This window comes from Notothenia rossii (assembly GCF_949606895.1).
Source record: "Notothenia rossii genome assembly, chromosome: 2".
NCBI lineage: Eukaryota > Metazoa > Chordata > Actinopteri > Perciformes > Nototheniidae > Notothenia > Notothenia rossii.
In genome coordinates this window covers 17,455,875-17,477,117 of record NC_136904.1, presented here as the reverse complement: position 1 = coordinate 17,477,117, position 21,243 = coordinate 17,455,875, and the positions used below count along the sequence as shown (strand labels likewise).

Below are 21,243 nucleotides of genomic sequence, written 5' to 3'. Positions count from 1 at the left end.
GGAGATATCTCTTTTATTTATAGGTGTTCCCCCATTAAATCCACTTTTACGTTTAGTTGATGTTATCCTTCACGAATATAAACATATGCTTAGAGGATGAGCATACGTCTGTCGATTTAAGAGTATTTTGCCTCTGGAAAGTAAATGTTATGCATCATTTAGCTTCAAACCGGTTGCTCTATTCACACAAACAATGCCCCTTCAAACAGGTAGGACTAAAACATTTTAACTGCTATCCAAAGTGATGGATTGAACCCGTTGGTCGGGTTGTTTATAGACAAACAAAAGGACAACATCTGTATAATATAAAGTCAACATCATTGAGCTTTTGCCAGGATGTAATATATTCCTGCTTTAAATCTGCTTTGTGGCATTATCACGTACACTTGTGTTATCTTAGGCCTTAAGTGAATACATAGTCGAAGTTGTTTTCTTCTTTTGAGCAAACATGAAATCCAGCCAAGATTAATTTATGTATATAACAATGTTGAGGGGTGAAACTTGACATGTACAAATAAAGTAAACAATAGGACGTTTCAGGAATGGCTTCTAAGATGTGAAATAACTAAAAACCTATTGTATTTGTTGTCTTGTCTTTGTGAGAGTATCTGAAAAGTAGAAGAGACAAATAGTCTGATTGCCATCCTGACTGTCTGGAGCAGCAGACACCAGCACCGCTCGCTGGTTGCTTCTCTGCCAGATGCTGAACTGCAAGTCGGTATGACAGCAGATGGTTTGCATTAGTTTCTCCTACAGGGAGGTGCGTACAGAGTAACCCCCATCTCCCTTCGTTTCAAAGCTGGCGCTCCATTTTCAAACCGATCACTGCTCTAGAGATTTGCTCAGGAATTCCAGCCCTCTGTCTGAAAACAGGACGAACACCCATTCTGTGGACCTGGGGAACTCGTTAGGCTTGTCGCTGAGGTTCAGTTCACTCACACATCGTGATCAGTTCCATACCTCTTTGTTACAAAGCGTCAACTATGTTTTCAATGACAGGACTCAAGAGTGTTGAATTTGTCTACTCTTGCACTTGTTGTGGATAAGAGAAACATATAAATTGCATGTTGTAAAAGGATATGCTTCTCTTATCAACTAACATGATGTAATATTTTATTAATAATGTTAGATTATTATAGTGTATTATATATTCTGCTGTACACAAGCAGATGTACTGTAATGTCATTACAAGCTAAATGTAATTTAGTTGCAGTTTTGATCAACAACAAAAACTAGGTGGACGCAACATTCACAAGCCTTTATCTCATATTTTTGGCCACTTATCATGTTTCACAATTCAGGCATGCAGCAATGTATCTGCCTTTTACTGTGAACCACGAGTAAAACATAAAAGATGGATAAGCATTATTTCCACAGACACCAAAGGCTCTCTGGGTGTTGTCACTACAATAAAAGCATATATTTATATCCATGTCTCACCAGTGAGTTATATCCTGTGGTTTCATTAAGGCTTGGGGAAGCGAAACATGATATTTAGCTGTAGTGCCGGATGAAGTGAGGAGCATGAATCAGTTTGTTTACTGTCAGTCCCTCGAGCAGTGTGTGCTACCCCTCCTGTGACCAAGAGTACAGAGTTTCTGCACAGTGTGGCTCTATTTGGATGCTTCAGCCTTGTTACAAAATGACTAGCAACCAGGGAGTCCCCTCACTCTACTCCTCTACATTCACTGCTGTAAGCCTCAGTGACATGTTTTCACTAATGGATGAACAATGCAACTACTTCAGGTAATCCACCAAAGGTCATTCACAAAGCAACTGCACACAGTACTGAGTGATTTGTTCTCTCAGATATTAACTGGACTTTGGCCATAATTACACAGCTTTTATTTTTTGAAGGAGTTATCATCACGCATGGTTTATTCACACATCAGCTGAAGTGTGATGACAGTAATAACATTTTAAGCCCTGCAACAGCGTGGCTCTATGAATGGCAGTGTTGATCGCTCGCTCTTCTGCTTTGGTTTGGACAGAAATATCTGAATACTGTTTGGATGGATTGCCATAACATTTGGTACAGATATGTATGGTCACTAAAGTGGCAATTCTCCTGACTTGTGGCCCCTTGACTTTTCATTTAGCCCCCTCATTGATTTGACAATTGTGCTTTTGAGTTTAATGTCTCAACATCTATTGGATTGATGCAATTACATTTGCTAAATACATGATAGCATTGTCATTGATAGCATGTTAGCATGCTGGCTTTGAAACTGAGTTCAATGCACCATGTGCATAAGTACAGCCTCAAAGAAGCACCACCTCTTAACTTGTTATTACAGCACAACCTGTGTGATGAAATGGAAATCAGGGATTTCATTAAGCACTGCTTTATGTGCAGCTGTTCTGGGTTTGTGTTTTTAATCTCTTTTAAGCAAGAGAACATGTTCATCATACCTGAAGTAGATTGTTTGATAAGAGTTGATGAATTATCTTTGGCATCTTAGCGCTGACAATTATTGTTCTATAGAGCATTGAACTTAATGTTCTTATTCAGCTGTTATTAGATCACGCCTGAACAGAACATTTCTTCTTAACTTTAAAGAGTAAAGAATATATTACCTTTGTTATAAATGCTCTTATCTGTGTACATCTGTACATACTGCTTCAGGTTGTATAATTTATTGCTTGTTTAGTTTGTTTTCCTTGTTGTTAGATCATGAACCAAACAGCGTCCTGTCATATTTGCATGTATGATTTCCCTCATCCTGGACAGGGAACAAGGTCAGAGTCTTGCAGCTGTGCTCCGGTTATCTGCTCTGATAGCTTCCCATCATCACATGCCAGCCAGAGTTTGGCCTCTTTGTGTCTGTATCACGTCAGTTGCTGTTGGTTTGGCCTTAAGATGGCTATTGAATAACTTTACTTCTTCATAGAGACACCAGCGGTCAGTTCAAACAGGACCCTCATTATCCCTGGGCAGCTGTTGCTGTTCAGATTAATACCTTACAGTGATATCTACAAAATATCAATTTGTCCTTTTTATGTTTTTGGCACAGAACGTGTGGAAAAAATAGACAGACCAAGAACTGAGTCAACGCTTTTAAAAGACTGGTCAGCTGTTGTGTTTCTCTCTAGAGAAACATGAAGTAACTGACTGGAAACAGAGTCCAAATTAACTGGTTTGAATTAGTTTTCTTTTTCTGAGCACATGCCCCATGGCAGGACTGAGTCAGAGCATTTCTTACTGAGGAATCATGCAGTGACGTCAATATTTGAATAGTATCCTCTTGAACTTGAGGTCATTTTCATCAATAAACAGTGTTTTTGTGTACTATACTACAGTATGGCAGCTAAATAAGATACAATGGTTATGAACAGCAATGAATCTCAAAATAACCTAACAAACTAAAAACATTATGCAGAATATGTACCTTATAACATGCAATTACCAGGACATCCGGCAACTTAATTTTCTCGTGATCTGATTCGTATGGGTTGCCTTTGGTAGAAATCTGAAAACTGTCAATCACAGAGATATTGTGGTAAGATCAAGTTAAAAAATGTTTTTCTTATAAACTGTAAAGAAGAGCAAGAAAGATTCACCCCCAAAAAATATGTTTAAAATTAACAAATAAAAGCAACAAATGTTGTTATTTCTACTTCAGCATGGAGAGTATGTATATCCGCTCAGTTGTAATTGCCATTGGGACTAATCTCCTGCGTGGTGCATATCCTTTCCTTCTGCTTTTCTTACCACAATACTTTACAATTTGATTTGAGCATTTCCCTTGCTACACTCTGAAAGCTTGTTTTTGTTCATAAAAGACAGATAAATTACTGACATGAAGCTGAGGAGGCAAATCAATTTCAAGGCCAGCTTTTATGTTCTTTTTGCCTTAAGTGAGCACCGTTAATTTATCAAAGAATCAAACATTTCTTGCCCTCTTTTTATAGATCCTCAGGATTGTTTGACACTTTTAGCACTGCTCTTTAATCAGGAAATCACAGTATGCATCATCAGCCAGTGCTTGCTGGGGCTCCGTTTCCCACATACTGTACTCAGACGCAGCGCAGTGATTTTCTGTGCCGTCAATGAATGTTGAACAGCTGAGTCATGGAGTTTAAAAAGTCAATGTCATCTTGTTCTTTATATGGAAACACCACACCCCTTCCCACAAAGAACGTGCAGCAGTAGTAGTTTCATTTACAGTAAGTTACAGAGTTGTCATTCATATCGAAGTTTAAAGAGGCGTCTTGGATTTTTGAAAAAACCAAGGACTATCTGGAGAACAAGCGTGGTTACCGAAAGCACGTTATGTCTGGAAAATACATTCTTAGTCTTAGCACAAAGCACAGGGCTGACCCTGTCTGACCTTAGTGAACCTTCTCACATTAAAGGTGGGGTAGGTAAGTTTCAGAAACCGGCTCGAGTGCACTAACATTTGAAAGTACACAGCCAAAAAGAATCCGCCCCTTCCTTCAGACTTCCTTACAGAGCACCTCCTCCGCGAGAGCAGGCTGCAGTAACGTTATATATCAGGCAAAGCTAAACACATCTAGGCTAGCAATACTACACAGCCAAAGCATCTCCGATATTGACTCTGGTTTGACTTCTCCTAGTTTCCACTTTCTTTTTGTTCTTAATTTGCTCCGTTACATTTTTTCTTTTGCGACCAGTAGACCATGTTGAACCTAACTCTGCCATGGTGAAAGTGGCCGCCTGTTGCTGGCGAGTCATTGAAGTACTGCTGCAATGCACGCCCAATGACGGCACGCCCAATGAGGGCACGAGATACATTTGTGCGTGCACCAGATGGAAGGCCCGGCTAAACGGATTGGTTTACGGGTTCCACAGATGACATTTTTTTATGGATTTTTTGTCAAAGCACTTTAGATATTCATTGCTATCGGGATGTTAAGAGCATTCCGTGGAATATAACAAAAAGTGTATCTCGAGCCGGTTTCTGAAACTTACCTACCCCACCTTTAACGTGAGGCACTTTTGACCAATGGCTCAGTACTGTTTTGGCACACAGCAAAATAATTCCTATAATGTGATATCTTTACAGAGATGTACCTCTGTTTTCTGAGTCCTAAAGGTCTGTTTTAAGTGTATCTGTTATCTAGAGATATTAGATTTACAGGAAAAAAAGAAGCACGACTTCAGTTCTGAGATACTGCTCTGATTCAGCAGGAAGCTCTTGTTGAGACTTTTGTGGAGTTTGGCTTTAGTAATTTTCTTCTCTCCTGGCAGCTATTTAATGAAGTGCCACTGTAGCTTGTTAGTGCTGATACTGGAAGGCTTTTCTGTTCATGGTACATTATGAAAAACTGGAGGCGTTATCAAGAAAAACAGAAAGCTGGGAAAATACCAAAGCGATCTTTAATGATTTGCCAACAAGCTTGAAAGGTGTGAGATTCAATCTTTTCCTGCTCAATGTATTAGTCAAAACTGCATTAAACATAATTCAGGAATTGCAGGAAACACAAAAAGGCCAGGCATGTTTGGTAGCGTTTTACCAAATTCACTCGAACGTATTAAGTTGCTACTCGGGAAGATGCTGGCTTGGATTTCGGTGATTGAAACTTGAGACTTCAGCTCTGTTGTGGCACAAGGCATGGCTATGAATGAGTTTCCACTGCAGATGGTTTGTTTACATTCAACCACTACTGAGGCTGCTTTGACAGGAAACTGCAGTATTTTGTGACACATCTTCCAGCTGAATTCCCCCTTAACCACATTTTCTTTGGTATTGAGTTTTATTAGTAGCCTTGTTCCTGTTATCCTCTATTTACAGATTGAGATGTTTACCATCAGCAGCTGAAAAGTTTCCAAAATGTCAATTAAATAAAGTAAGTGCTGCGACTGTGAAGCTGAAAGTGTGTAGTTCACTACGAGATGTGTTAATAGTCGTCCAGTATCTGTTTACCCTGGATTGTTATGTCCTCTGTCTCTGGGAGGGACAGTGCTCAGCCCTACCCTGCAGGCACAGCATTATAATATCATCTCAACCAGTCAGGGCTCATGTTACCAAATCAGAATAATATATTTCCTTTTATTCTTCCCTTGTGTGTGACCTCGAGCAGTCAAATCCACAATAGCGTGAGAAATGTAGACATGGAAAGAGAGGACAAGGCTTATTCGTCTGCATTATTTATAAGGCTGGTGACCCAGTTTCATGCAAGTGACCGCTGTCATCTTTGACGTTATGAGGCGCAAAGATGTTTTAGCAAGTGACCCAGGCAATTGATTGAAACTGTCAATAAATGTGTATTTAAAACTGCAGGGTACAGTTTATTTTTTCCGTTTATTTAGAGTGAACCTTACACACATTTTATCTACAGTCTGTGGCAACATGTTGTTTTTTGTTCTTCCTTCTCTGTGTGATGTCTAGCCAAATGAGGCTGTCATCTTTAGCTTTGTGACATTCAAACCAGCACCACAACTTGGTGGCAGGCTTAATAAGTGGAATCATGCAGGGCTGTTATGTTATTTCAGTGTTGATTACATTTTTTTGTTTAAAATCTGCTTACAAAAAATCACAGTTCAAGAGTAGATGTAGTCAGTGTAAACTATCAACAGTTTCAGTTTGGAGAGAATCGTGTAGCAACAGTTTTCTGCTCTGTGTAATTCAGTGTGGATTTACTCTTTAATCAAGTTCCAGCCTCATCTGGAATTTAAGACATCACTTTAGAAGAAGATCTGTGTGTGTGTGTGTGTGTGTGTGTGTGTGTGTGTGTGTGTGTGTGTGTGTGTGTGTGTGTGTGTGTGTGTGTGTGTGTGTGTGTGTGTGTGTGTGTGTGTGTGTGTGTGTGTGTGTGTGTGTGTGTGTGTGTGTGTGTGTGTGTGTGTGTGTGTGTGTGTGTGTGTGTGTGTGTGTGTGTGTGTGTGTGTGTGTGTGTGTGTGTGTGTGTGTGTGTGTGTGTGTTTTGTAGAGGGATCAGTTTGACCTTAATGAGCATCACATCCGTCAGAAGTTCAGACGGGATCAGACTGACTCACACTGTGGGTCATTGCTCCTCTGACAGCACACACACACACACACACACACACACACACACACACACACACACACACACACACACACACACACACACTTCTCTCATCGTTGTTTATCCTCCCCCTGTACCTTGGAAAGGCCGACCATCTCTGTCAGCAGTTTTTTCTGCATCTGGTCCGATTACTCAGAGCGAGTGATTTTGGACAAAGTGCAAACGCAAGCCACAGAGACCAGGTGGAAATGCTGTTTAGAAAGTAATGCCTTCTTAAGCTTTGTTTGGTTTAGAGCAAATCAGATATGTTTTGAATATCAACAAGTAGTTGGGGAAACATCTGTCAAATCAACCCACACATAACTGGCGTAAAATTGTTTTGGACTCATTCCTTGTCCTCTTTTGAAACAGTTCAGGAGGGGCATTTGTGGTAGATATTATAGCTTGTATAGTAGTTTGAAAAAAAACTGACCCGCAACCAGTGTTTGTGTATATTTCAGATACATACAGTACATTATTGGATTCCATTTTGTTGACATATGTTCTAAGTGTGCTCTCGCCTCAATTTTGTCTAGCAGCAGAGATTACAGACTATTTAGAGATAGGTAATCTATCTATTTCGGTGCCTTTTTTGTTACAACAGATACTATGTAGCTATGTGATAACACTGTTTTGACAAGTATTCCTTGTTGGTGAGTTTAAGGAAGCTCAGAAATCAGAGAATTCAACTTCAAAAAGCAGTGCATTCACAGGTTGTTAGAATTGCTGGTAAGGTAAGCCATGCAGATAAAAAAATAACGGATCATAACGAAAGGGAGAACACAGAAAATGTCTGACAATTATGGAATTTGAGCAGACTCAACATTATTATGCATTGCCTATCACAAGCAAATTTGAACAGTTTTTGAGTGTAGGAAAAAAAACGTTGCTTTTGTTTACTTTGGAAATAGTTGTCAGTATTAGTGCAAATAAATGGTGTGCAGTTAATGGGCTAAAACACGCCAAGCCACTGGTCTGGTGCTAAGGCTTTAGGCTCATATCCGACTGAGTCTTCTGCCTGCTTGCTGCGTCGAGACTAAATATTTTATCCGTCAGAATATCATGTGCAGATTTGTTGGATTTGTGGTGACCCTTGTGTCTACATTTGGACCACAGATTGGACTGTTACTGAGGAAAAAAATGCTTTACAGTCTGCAAAACCCATTACAAATAGACATCATTTCGATTTAATTTATAACATTTATAACATTCCCTGCAACCAAAACAAAACAAAAAACAAAATGAATTTTTTCTTTTTTTTCTTTTTTTCTAACCCTAACCCTAAGACTCTTGGGAAACCTTTCCTCCAAGACTGGAGTTACCCTTAATTTGGGTTTTAATTCGTGACACATGCTTATCAAATACATTACTTTTACATTACTCTTTGTCCTCTGCTCTTTTGCCAGCAGCTTTTTCTCAGTCAGGGGTGATATCTGATAATAATTTGGAGCCGTCACATCTAAATCACTGCTCTTAGCTCATATCCCTACATCCACAGCTATTTGATCACCTTTTATTTGACCACAAATGCTTAACTTTTCTAAAGAAAGACAATTGACAGCATAATATCGTTGTTCAGGTGATGGTTTATCTGATAAATACATGACCTGGGTGTAAACTCAGATTTTTGTATTTGTTGAGAGCAGGTGTAATTATTACTTTTCACATTCAACACAGCTACAAAACCAGTAATGTGTGTGAATATAAATGAACGTTTTTGGGACATGACATTTTAAGTCAGCATTAACTTTAGAAATCAGGTCAGATACGCTGCTACTTGGTGGCCCTACTAATCTTAAACATGAGGGCTTATCAGACATGGGGTCTCTCCTAGGCGGTCCAAGCTAGCCTGGAGGAAAAGCTCCATCCACTCAAATGCTTTTGGCATTTCCTGTAGCTTCATTCAGGGCAAAAGTCTGGCTTGTAGCACTAAGAAGGCTGTGTGCTTAAGGCAGATTTAGCTTCAGAGGCTTCAACTAACGTATCCTGCAATTTTAACTCTGCTTCATTCAAAAAAACATTCTAATCTGATGATAACAACCAGGAGATTTAGCATCAGCCTATGCAGAAACTAATATTCTGTTTACCTTCGCCACATAGCTTAACTTTCTACCCCAGTATTTTGTCTGTATCAAAGTTTATGCAATTTCTCCTGAGTATTGGTAAAGAATGATTAACGTCTTTAGTTGCTTCTTATTTTAGAACAGAGGAATTTGTTCTCATGGCTTGTATCCAGATATTCCTCAGATGGCAAAGCAGAAAAATAGTCCTAACACATGGTGCACTGTGTGTCAGATCCTGGTTTGGAAAAGGAGAACAGCACAGAAGGGAGAAATGAGGGAAAAAGTGCCGCTTATGATACCGAATCAAACCCAGCCATTTCCTGTTCCCCGAGCCAGAGCTGCTCAGCACTCTCCATATATGGTAATGGTATTTGGAGGGAAACCTTTGGCTTATGGATCAGGACTGGTATTGAAATTCCTTTGTTTCTGGGAAAATGTCCGGTCCAAGAGTTTGGTTTGAATGTCTTTGATTTAAAAAAAAAAACTAATCAGGTCTCATACCTCCATTGATACCTTTTGTTGATGCATTTTAAGGATATCATTTTGTTCAAACATCTTATTAACACAATATATTAATGATGACAGACGCTCAGTTGTTGGGTGTCATGCTCAGGAGGAAGTCTGTGGCTCCTTGTTGTTGTTGTTGTTGTTGTTGTTGTTGTTATGGCCACCATAGATGTGCCAGATGTCCCTCGTGTATGTGTTTACTGTATGACGCCTCCTCCACAGGCCTTCAGTAACTCATATTTCAATCTGATGGGATGTCTTATCCTTCACCCTCTAAAAAACGGATTGTGTTGTTGTTTGTTTGAGTTGTTCCAGCATTTACATTAAGAGTTACAGCTCAAAACTTGGAACAGAACAGAAGAGATCTTTGCATGGGAAGTGACCCTCCACCCCTATTACAATCACTGCAGTAGAGACCCTCAACCCCTGGCAGCTACTACTGCTCGGCAGCCAGCGGCAGAGCAGAGGTTGTTTCAGGCACCTCCCTGACGGCATTGTGTGTGTGTACTGTAAGTGTACTGTGTGTGTGTGTGTGTGTGTGTGTGTGTGTGTGTGTGTGTGTACTGTATTTGTGCAGCTACTCCCTTGGTCCGCTGCTGTAAGTGAGAATATTTTCTTAGTCCTCTTGCCTCATTAAACAAGGCCTAAAACAAAACAGATGAAGCAATCCTGAGAATATTTGACGCCTACCTCCTACGTCTCCGGCTTATTACCTCTCCCTTCTTGAATCTGCACACTTTCATTCCAGACATAGCAGACAAAGGTTAAATATAGCATGTTCAATTGTTTTCACTTTGTGGCCAGCACTCGCTCTTGACTTCTGCTTTAAAAGAAAAAAAATACTTATTCTATTAAGAAGGTGGCACCGAAAGCATAGCTGGTAATTTCCTAAATAAAAAAGAGTGTTTAAGTTTATTATCTTATACAAAGAACAATGAATACAGGCTCCATCTCTATATCCATTTTCTTCAGTCCTAATACTTTAACATTTTGCACTCTTTTACACTTTATATTTTCTTAATACATGTATGTGATGTTGTTTTATCTCCATTATCAACTATTAAACGACTTATCCTCCTTTTTTCCAAGGTTTCTAACTTACTTTAAAAAGTTTTCCCTTCTCCAAATCAAGGATCTTAAGTTTTGTCACTTGTGACAAATTTGTTCTTCAGGGTTTTAAAAACAAATTTGAATTGAATAGAAGGCTAGTTTGTGTCTTTTTTCCTTTCCTCCCTTTCTTCACAACATTGATTTGCAACTCAAACTTCTATCAAATGTTTGGATTTGACTCAATGTCAGGTGGTGCTTTTGTCCCTGAGAGTGACGTCAGCCCGTCTTTGTTGCTAAGGAAGGAAATAGATCAGCATCTCCCTCTGCCACACCTCAAAAGCAGTAAAACCTGGTAATGGGTGTGATCTGGAGAATTAATCAAGCTATAATTAGCTGCTTCCCTCCTAAGGGAAAAATACCCACTGGATTTTGGTGAAAAAGCTGTTAACATTCTTCGTCATCTCCCATGCTATGTCTTAGTCTGTAAAGTGGTTTTAATTTTGCTGTTGTAAAGAATAAAGCCAGCCTGGAGGATATTAAAAGCTTTCTGGTAGTAAGTAATTTAGAGTTAATTACTAAATACAAAATGTCTTTCCACTGGTTTATTTTGTACTTTGTGTACACTTTGTGGATCCGGATTTTCTTTATGCTGTTTTAGTTTTATTGATCTAATTTTTCTGTGAGAGCAACTCACTTTAGCTTACATATGTTACTGTTTTTTTACTACTAAAGATTGTGTGTTATATTTGTGGGAGTTCAGAGTAATGTGTATATATAATGAATATTCTTTTGATATTATACGTGGTTCATTATATTTAAATCAGAAAGACTCCACCACCTCGTTGCAACTCTTGGAAATGGCATCTGAGTCCTTAAAGAGCTCTCCTGTAGCTTTTGATCGTATCACACACATGATCTTCATCAGCAAATGGGGTGGGATTGTCATTGTTTTACGCTCTTTCATGACTTTGAATGTGTGCTTGATAAGTTAAAGCTCAAGTGAATTCTTGACCTTGAATATAGCAGTAGAGTAAACAATTACGTCCTCTGCGACCCGGCTCTGGATAAGCGCTTTATGATGGATGGATGCAAACAATAAAACTCATTCATACTTTGTCCATTAAACTGTACGATGTATACGTTGGTCTCCATAGATATCTCAACATAATGTCATGGCAACCCATACAATAATAAACATTTAATAAAAAACAAAAATGTCGACCTTATGGTGGCACAATCAGAAAAACAAGGGGTTCATTACAGTTGGATTTTTAGGATTCATCCTTTGGGTAATGTGAATGTTTAAACACAATGTTAATGGAAATCAATAAAATAGTTGGAGGAACAACAGACTGACGAGAATAGCTAAAAAGATATGGGTAAATATGATTATGTTCTCAAAATCTACACTTCTGCAACATAAAATATAGTATCTTGCTGTAAAATAGGACTGACTGAATGATTTCTTGGCCTTAAAGTTATTGTTAAGATTGCCACTCTTCCCCTTCCCATACTTCCTCACTTAGAGGGGAGGAAGTCAAGAGTTAACTTGTGTGTTGACTAATGTTCTGGATTCTGTCTGCAGCTTTGAGTGGTTCTCCGTCCAGGGGAAAGAGACTCACTCCTCGCAGCACATTGTGACCCTCGTCCACAGTAGCCAGACAACACTGACTCATAGCACATGATGAATGACCTCAGTTCTCCGAAGACTCACCCAGCTGAAACAAAAAAACAGGAATAGTGAAAAAACGATTGTTAGGATGTGGATAAAAGTTGGGCAAGAGCATCTTTAACACTTGGACAAATAACCAAAGCACTACTGGGAATCTGACCTTGCAAGATTTTAAAGTAAACACAGCTCATCGTGCTGCCTGGATCAGAAAATGTGCACACTGTGACTTTTGTTGCTGTGATAATAACCATTTTCCGTTGGCTTTCATTTGTGTGATAAAACCACAAAACCTCAGCCTCTGAGTTTGCTGTAAAGCCTAAATGCACTCATGTAACAGTGCTATGTCCCCTTGATGTCAGACTCTCGATTAGTCCACGCTATCCCTTTGTGTCTTTGTGAATGAACTAACAATACATTGTATGTGTTTTGTTGCAGGGGAGCCGGGGGCACTACCGGTACCACTGGCAGAGCCACAATGTCAAACACAGCGGAGTGGATGACATGGTGCTGCTCAGCAAGATCAATGAGGATGCCATCGTGGACAACCTCAAGAAGAGATACATGGATGACTACATCTTTGTATCCTTTGCTTACAATCACAATTCACAACCCGGCGAGAAATAGCCGAGCCCCTTCTTATCCCAGCTATTCCCAGAATAGCTGAATGGTCATTCACAGTGTTTTTCTAGCAGTGAGTAATAGCTCAGTGTTCGAGGTAACGCCTTCCTCCTGAGACTCTGCCGTGTGCAGGGGGCAGAGGGCCCCTCTGTACGTACCTCCCTCCACTCCAAAGTCACACTGTCTTTATCTCACTGTGGTGCAAAATGTGAACAAAATGGTGTGAGAAATACCAGATTGCATCTCCAGTCTTTTTTAGTCTCTTTTAACCAGCAGTATTTTTTGATTATAGTGGGGATTCAAAACATTGAGCAGTCATTTTCATACTGTACATCGCACAAATGCTAGGTTTAGGTTTCTCAAGTGCAGCTCTGGCTACACACTTAAGCTGTTCATGACGTGAAATGAGTAGATTAATGGATGAATAACCCCTTTGAAAAGCAATGCTGAACTTCTCATTGCATAAACTTCATCCACGTCCTGGCACTGCACAGGATTGTGACGTTTAGTGAATGCTGGCATTTTAAGGTTCAACATCTCTGAGTCAGGCCTTTTGATTTGGGTCAATAAATAGCCGTAACTGTGAGGTCTCCATGCCAAGTCTGTGGGTCACTGTAGGCCACCCACAATGGCAGCTTTATTTTTCTTGAGCAGCATTTTGGCTGCAGGGCATAAAACCTCACAGTGTTACATGGTCGGTCTATTCTCTGTCATTTGTAAGAACTGGATACTTTTTAGCCTCAAGCCTGATCACCAAATATTCGACTGCAGCTCCATTGTACTCTGTTGACGTCAGGGCATCCCTTAGATTAAATAATTTTCCTTCATTTACAGATTTTAAATCTCTTAGTTAGTCTGTTAGTGTTATACAGATTTGTTGCCTTATAAAGATAATGGTTTACAATTTATGAACACCTTGCATTTCATAGAGGGTCATAATAAATTGGTGCTACTTGTTTTACTTCTATATTCTTTAATATATAACCTCGTCAGACATATATCGGTCCCGTGCTCATCTCCATCAACCCTTTCAAGCAGATGCCATACTTTGGAGACAAAGAAGTTGAGATGTATCAGGGCGCAGTAAGTATGATACAATTTGACAAAAACCCATAAACAAATTTTAAACAGCTTCAGCTGTCTGAATTTACACCAGAAAAAACAAGTAAAATCTTTAAAAGAACCAATGTGCCCGGGGGTTTAAGACCGCAACTGTCTGAAGGACAAAAGGCTGTTCAATTCTGGGTTAGTTGCAGTGTGTAGCTTCCAGCAGAATGGCGCAGATGTTGCTGTCAGAAACTTGACTCAACCATGGAGAAAGCTTGGCAGGACCTTCACAGAACCGCCTGTCCGAGTCTGCCTCCTCTCTTGGCCGGCATGCAGAGAGTAGGCTTGTCTCCTTAAGCCAGGAACAAACTAAAAGAGAGTCTAATATTCTTACCAACTGTGAAAGCACTCAGCATCACACATGCCAACATTTAACAGTTCAGCAGGTTAGAGTTAAGTGCACTGGGTTCAGGTTTGCACAGCGTTATCAGCTCACACTGCAGAAAGTTCAGATTTCTTTAGAATAGTTTGAAACCATCATGAAGGTTATAAGTCCTATGTTGTACTTATTGCATTCAGTGTAGACTTTTCACAATCTAGGAATTAAGCCATCAAGGCCAAAATGGGACCAAAACCAACCATAGATTTATCCATCTATCAATGTCTTACGACTACCATAACTAATGCAGCTGCAGTTTTTCAGAAAGGAGTGAATAGTGCATTTAGTGAGTACTATTTTTAGTGGCGGATAAATACACATTTGGTGGACTAGTGATTATTTATGGGTGCAGGATACTGTATGTGGGATTGAGTCAAAACAAACTTCTCTGCCGATTTTCATCATATTGCAGTAACATGTCACGTAAAGTAGTGTGGCTATGTTTTATTTGTTTTCTGAGAACAGAGCACTTTGGCACATAAAGAATAAGCTTTATTAGATTAGAAAAGAGAATACTACATAAAGTAGAAAAGTAGAGATGTTTTAACAATAAGAAAAGCTATTAAATATCCACAGATGTATACTTTTAAAGTGTTGTTGGCTTTATTTTAACTAAATTATTTTGTGAACTCTCAGGCTCAGTATGAGAACCCGCCTCACATCTACGCCCTGGCAGATAACATGTACAGAAACATGATGATTGACAGCGAGAACCAATGTGTCATCATCAGGTAAGACCTTTAATCATTTATCATCCTCCACTTTCGTTACACATCATGAACTAATGGCATGTGACAACACAAATTCATGTAGTTCTCATTTTGTTACCGCAGTGAGACTGGAGATAGTAATCTGAACAAAGTGATCTGTGCGATGTGAAAGCTGCAGCTGATCGTCCGCAGGCTGTGATAATAGTTATTAGGATGGGAACATGGGAAGGGAGCAGGTTAAACCACATCATTTGGTACAGCTGACTGAGAGTGACATGTTTCTTTGGTGTTTTTCCATTATATATATATCTCACTATAAGCTTTAGTGAAACGTAGGAATGCACTACAGAAGTAAGTGAAAACCGTGCACTGTTGACTGCTGGATCTGGACTCAGGATGTGAGATGGGAACAAAGCAGCTGTTATTGTGGCTATTTTTGAAAAAACTTCCTGGTTTAACAAGAACAAAAAACAAACAGCAGGAAGAACACCTGCATGTTCCTTGGCCTAGTATAAGTATTTTTGTAAGATTCAGGTTTTTTTTAAGTACTTTTACAGCCTGTTTGAGTTTGTTGGTGAATGTTTTTGAGCTACAAATCTGCATGGAGAGAAATGTGTGGTGTCATGATCCCAGTGTGCCAGTCACCTGAGCGGCGCGGTTGCTATAGTGCTTACCTCATGACGAATGACCCCCGCTTCAGCACTTTCCTCCGTTGTTTGGACAGCCAGCAGTTGCTAGTTCAGTTTCCCACATAAAGGCACTGAGGTGGATTTTGTGATCGACTACATCAGCAAACAAAAGCATGGAAGTGGTTTTATGATGAAGCAGGTCACAGCAAACAAAGGTTGCTGTGAACTGCTGGCCAGGCAGTGTGGGCAGCATCGGTCTGTGTTAGCGCTTTTACATATTTATTAAGAACATTTATGAATTTACCAAAAGGGGGATTCAGGATGAAATTGTAGCACAGTTGTGACTTTTTGCCTTTTCATTTACTTCATCCGCCTGCCAACTGCTTACATCAGCATGTGACTTATATATCTAGGCCTCGACATCTGGATCAGATATGAAAGGGATGAATTGCAGCAGGTTGGTGTTTCAGTTTGGCACTTCCAACTAAACTATAAGATGAAACTCTTAGCTTAGATCAGAAATACACAATCATTAAAGGTGGGGTATGTAATTTATTTCAGAAACACTTTTTGTTATATTCCATGGAATGCTCTTAACATCCCGATAGCAATGAATATATTAAATGCTTTGACAATAAATACATAAAAAAAAATTCATCTGTGGAAGTCGTGGTGCTGTAAAATGCTTTACAGGCCCGGCTAAAGTAACTGGATGGCCTACCTGCCCGTCAGCCTTCCATCTGTGCACAAACTTATCTCGTGCCCTCATTGGTCATGTGCGCGTTTGTGTGTGTTGGAGGAGGGGCTCTGTAAGGAAGTGGCAGATCTTTTCCGGTTGTGTATTTTCAGATTCTAGCGCACTGGAGCTGGTTTCTCCGAAATTACCTACCCCACCTGTAAAGTAGACTTAACTGTCAGTTTTTCACACAGCATGTCACCTAAACGGTTCTTTCAACCAAACTTAATGAAAGGCAGATGTATTTAATGTTGGCTGTCAGTTTAGCAGGATTCATTTTCTAATGACAAGCTGCACGCCTTAATCCACCTTTAATTGTCCACTGACTCTAATCGATAGCTTTGATTCGGAGACAGCTGATGCCGTGACTTGCTTCACATGTAGCTGATGTTATCTATTACTTTTATCTACTACTGTTGATTCAGTCTTTTGTCCAGAGGCCTTGCTGAATCACCAGTGCAGTGTTCCCAACAGCTGCTGCACATGATGTCCTAAACCAGTTCAGTGTTTCTCTCCTTCCTCTCCAAGGAACTGAGGGCAGCTGATGAATTATTTTAGTCTAAATGGACAATTGATGGTGCTGCTTTGAAGTATGTCGCTCAACAGTTCAGGGATTACATTTGACCAAGTTAAACGTCTTACTGCTGCTGGTTTAACTTATACCATATCTTTAGCATTTTAATATTTTTCATACAATCTGCTCACTTGCTTTCATCAATTCTTCTGTAATAAAAAAAGAAAAAGGTTTAATAACACAACCACAATTATAGCTTCACATGTTTGCAGAAGGCAATTAATCCCTTTCTTTGTCTTTTCTTTGATTTATGTCATTTAAAGTTTCAGATTTTTTAACAACATCTGTGTATTTTGGACTGTTATAGTTGGTCCTAAAACAGATGAGTGAAGGCTCCTGTTGCTTGAACTCAATTACACGTTGACTTTTGTGAGACCCTGGGAATTCAATGCTGTTGCATTATCACATTAGAATTCAGTCTACTTGAACATACTGTACATGCAACAAGTTCTTTGAGAAATGGCCTTATTAGATTTAAAACCACCAAAACAAGATCTTGAATGCTCATCCTTCTCATAGCTGATGACAGTAATGATTTATGAAATGTAAGGCTTTAACCTCCATGCCTCTGCATCTCATTGTTTCCCTCATGTCCTTGTTTGGTTAATAAATCACTGCGGAAGTTAACAATGCCTTCTGCATTTCAGCACCACAGAAATGAGTCTCGCCCATTTTGGGGGCTCGAAATGGGACTAAGACTCCCGCTGCTGCTTGTGTTGGAAATAGCTCATCAGAGAAAAAACTTTCATGAGGAGAAAACAATGCTTTCAGAGGAGCTCTTGAGGTTATTCTGACATTAAAAAGAAAAACTCAGCATATTGGTTTCTTGTTGTGAGTTGAACAGTAAGTGTGCATTGAGTAAGCCCAGACAATGCCAAAAGATTTGGGAGAAACAAGGAGGTGAATATAGGGGGAGGGTTACAATCATATAGAGGCTGCTGTGTAATAGAGTGGCTCCCATGACTTCCTCTGGCAACCTTTAACAGTCTGCAGCTGTGTTTCTCACAGAGGCATTACCAACCTTACTCTCCTTTAAGGCACAGAAAGAAAAAAACAGACGCCACTGTCATCCACTGCCAAACCACATATGTCAAAAATAAGTATGACACAAGTGAAAGGCAAGGAGAAAAATAGACAAGTGTCGGGAGAGGGAGAGACAAATGAGGGAAAAATCTGTGAATATGACAAAACAGGATTAATGTCCTTGTTGCATTCATCTGACCAGATGTGCAGCGGTTAACACGCATTTAGCCTCTGAGCTGAAATGTGGATTCTAGTTGAAACACACATTTTGTTTTAACAATGAAATGTACAAATGAAAGCAGGAGCTCTCTGGTTTTTTAACAGGGTTACACTAACTGATAAGTCATCTTAACTTAGGTGGACACAAAATGCAGACACACACACCAACACATACATAAAACTGCACATTATTTAATTTAAATTAGTCTTAACTGTCTTAAACGTAATGTTTGTACAGCCTTTAAAACATTATGAATACGATCAGTAGTTGTGACTTCATATAGAGCAGGATTTTAACATGTTAATAATTAATATGGTCATTTACTTTGTTGATTGATGGCACATGGGATCCAAAGGTAACCTCATATATACTTATGACAATGTTTCACCACATCCAGTAGCTCTATCCTGTTTGTTGCTGTGTGTTCAGAACAAACACATTACATAAACAAATCACTGACAGCTTATCAGCAATATATTTAGCTTTTGAAAATGTTATTATGGACACAAAAACAAAGTAAGTATGAATGAATGGTGTCCAACTAGGTCTGTCTGAATCAGGGGCGGACTGGGAGGAAAAAGTGGCCCGGGAATTAATTGACAGACAGGCCCACTTAAAGCACGGCATGTATCGGTCGGCCGGCGACGAAAGTATGTTACTTAAAGGGGACCTATCATGCAAAATGCACTTTTATACGTCTTTTATACATGAATATGTGTCCCCGGTGTTCCAGGGAACTCACCAAGTGTCAGAACACACAATCCTCTCTATTTTCCTCCATACCCAAATCTCTTAAAAAGGGGCTGCAACGGATCTGATACAGACTGATCCAGATGTGAACACTTCTATGACGTCACAGAAGTGGCGCTACGGCTATTGGGCCAACTCCACCAATCAGGAGGAGACAGCCACGGACATTGCCGTTTGAAAGCGCTGGAGACACTGTAGTACATATGCCAGGCCTGTAGATGTAGCTGTTCTCACAGAATCAGCCCATGAAAAGACAGTGTTACATTGAGCGAAATGAAGAATGGCTAAAATGCATGATCTGTTTGGTATTTTGAAAAATAAAAAGTATAAATATGCCTTATATAGGTATGGTCCTACACTATATTATTCAAATATAGCATGATAGGTCCACTTTAACAAAAAAACCTATGCATTTAATGTTATTTTGGACCATTATTCATATAGTAATCACATTACCTGAGCCCTTGAGTTGCCTAGAGCAAAAATAGTTAAAGCATATATTTATTCATTTTAATGTAAACAGATCATTGATGCAATAACATTTGGACCCAATTTGCCTGAATTGACGCATGGAATAAAACATGGGCGTAGGAAGCATCCTCAATGTGGGTGAGACAATTTAACAGGGGGTGTGGGCAGGTGGTGGACCTCACCTCCTCTAGGGGGACCCGGGGGCATGCTCCCCAGGAAGATTTGTTTTGAAATGTTGAAGTTAAATGCATCAATCTGGTGCACTTTTAGAGCAAAATTAGGGACTAAATCTATGGATACATCTCTCAACACCCATATGAAACAGAATTGTAAACAGATTTACTTTTTCTTTCAACATTTATTTGAACAGCAAGTGGAGGCAAAAGTGACTGCACCCAAAACAATAAACCTGCTCGCTAACTAGCCTAATCTCAGTAACAGAATGTGGGCAACACGTTCTTCTCCACAGCCGCACGACCTCTGAGTCAGACGTCACTTCCCCCTTTTCTATCCTACTTGTTTATCCATCTGTAAGCAACTGCCAGCTAGGTCTCTCAGTCACTCACTCCTGATCGTTCACTGCAGTGACAGCTGCTACGGGCCTGATGTGTGAAAGTGAAACTATCTAATAGATAGAACATAGATAGCCTATCAAACACCCCTCAAGGGAGTGGCCGGAACACTTACAAATGTGGGCCGGTAGGATTTAGGTAAGCAAAAAAAAAAAAAAAAGGGAGTGGCCGGAACACTTACAAATGTGGGCCGGTAGGATTTAGGCAAAGAATTTTTTTTTTTTATTTTAGGCCCTCCGGCCCACGCACATCACCGGCCCATCGGGAAAACTCCCGGTATTCCCAATGGCCAGTCCGCCCCTGGATCTATAAACGTAACGTTTGAGCATAAAGTCAGGTGTCACATGCTATCAGTTTTTGCATTGGTTGGATTTAAATGTAACTTTAAAAGCTTGGATTGCATGTACTGTACGTGAAAACATGTGCTTAAATGTGTTTTTCAGCGGAGAGAGCGGTGCAGGGAAGACCGTGGCAGCCAAATATATCATGGGCTACATCTCCAAAGTGTCAGGGGGTGGACCCAAAGTACAGGTGAGCTGCTGCTTGTCTTTGAGGACAGTATGTAATAGAGACATTGAGGAGTATAGATGAAAGGATAACTTGGCAGGACTCCATTTATTTAAAGGAGTTTATGATTGTCATTATTGATGCTCAATGTTATGTTCTGAAATAATATTCAAATGAAAATATTTAAATCTCATTAAAATTAAGTATAAAGACCTCACAAGAATAAAAAGTACAATCCTGGGAAAAGCATCTTCTCTTTAATATTCACTTGATATGGATTTTTCTTTTGGAAAAGGTTGGAATGCACAGATGCCTCCTTCTATCATTATAACTAGTGTTAACATATATTTGTGACAAAGGGGAAATTCATATGTAGCATTTTCAAATTAAATGGTAACCTTCTATATCCATATCATAATCATTTTCTATCTTTTTTTTGCCCGGGCAAACTTAACGAGTCATTCACAAATTGAGCCAAGTCCTTAACACCACTGCTGACTTGAATGAAAACAAACAACCTGTTGCAACTTCATTCCTGCACTCATTCCTCTCCTTAGAGCCAGATCTCCTCTTTATTCCCCATTATCAGCCCATCAGCAGCCTCTTATTCTCCCAACCCCCTTCAGCCATCTGGCAGTCCCTCTAACCAGCAGATGTCCTGTTCC

At 39.7% G+C, this 21,243-nt stretch overlaps 1 protein-coding gene across 2 annotated transcripts in view; it reads left to right on the top strand.

Annotated features, from left to right (window-relative positions):
• The window catches only part of myo1ea (myosin IEa), a 46,996-nt gene that overhangs the window by 1,186 nt on the left and 24,567 nt on the right, over nucleotides 1-21,243 (top strand). For both annotated transcript variants that reach the window (XM_079667288.1, XM_079667287.1), the window contains exons 2-5: nucleotides 12,718-12,861; nucleotides 13,894-13,983; nucleotides 15,023-15,117; nucleotides 20,515-20,602. In XM_079667288.1, the coding sequence (XP_079523414.1) occupies nucleotides 12,718-12,861; nucleotides 13,894-13,983; nucleotides 15,023-15,117; nucleotides 20,515-20,602 (417 nt within the window). The remainder of the gene's footprint in view (nucleotides 1-12,717; nucleotides 12,862-13,893; nucleotides 13,984-15,022; nucleotides 15,118-20,514; nucleotides 20,603-21,243) is intronic.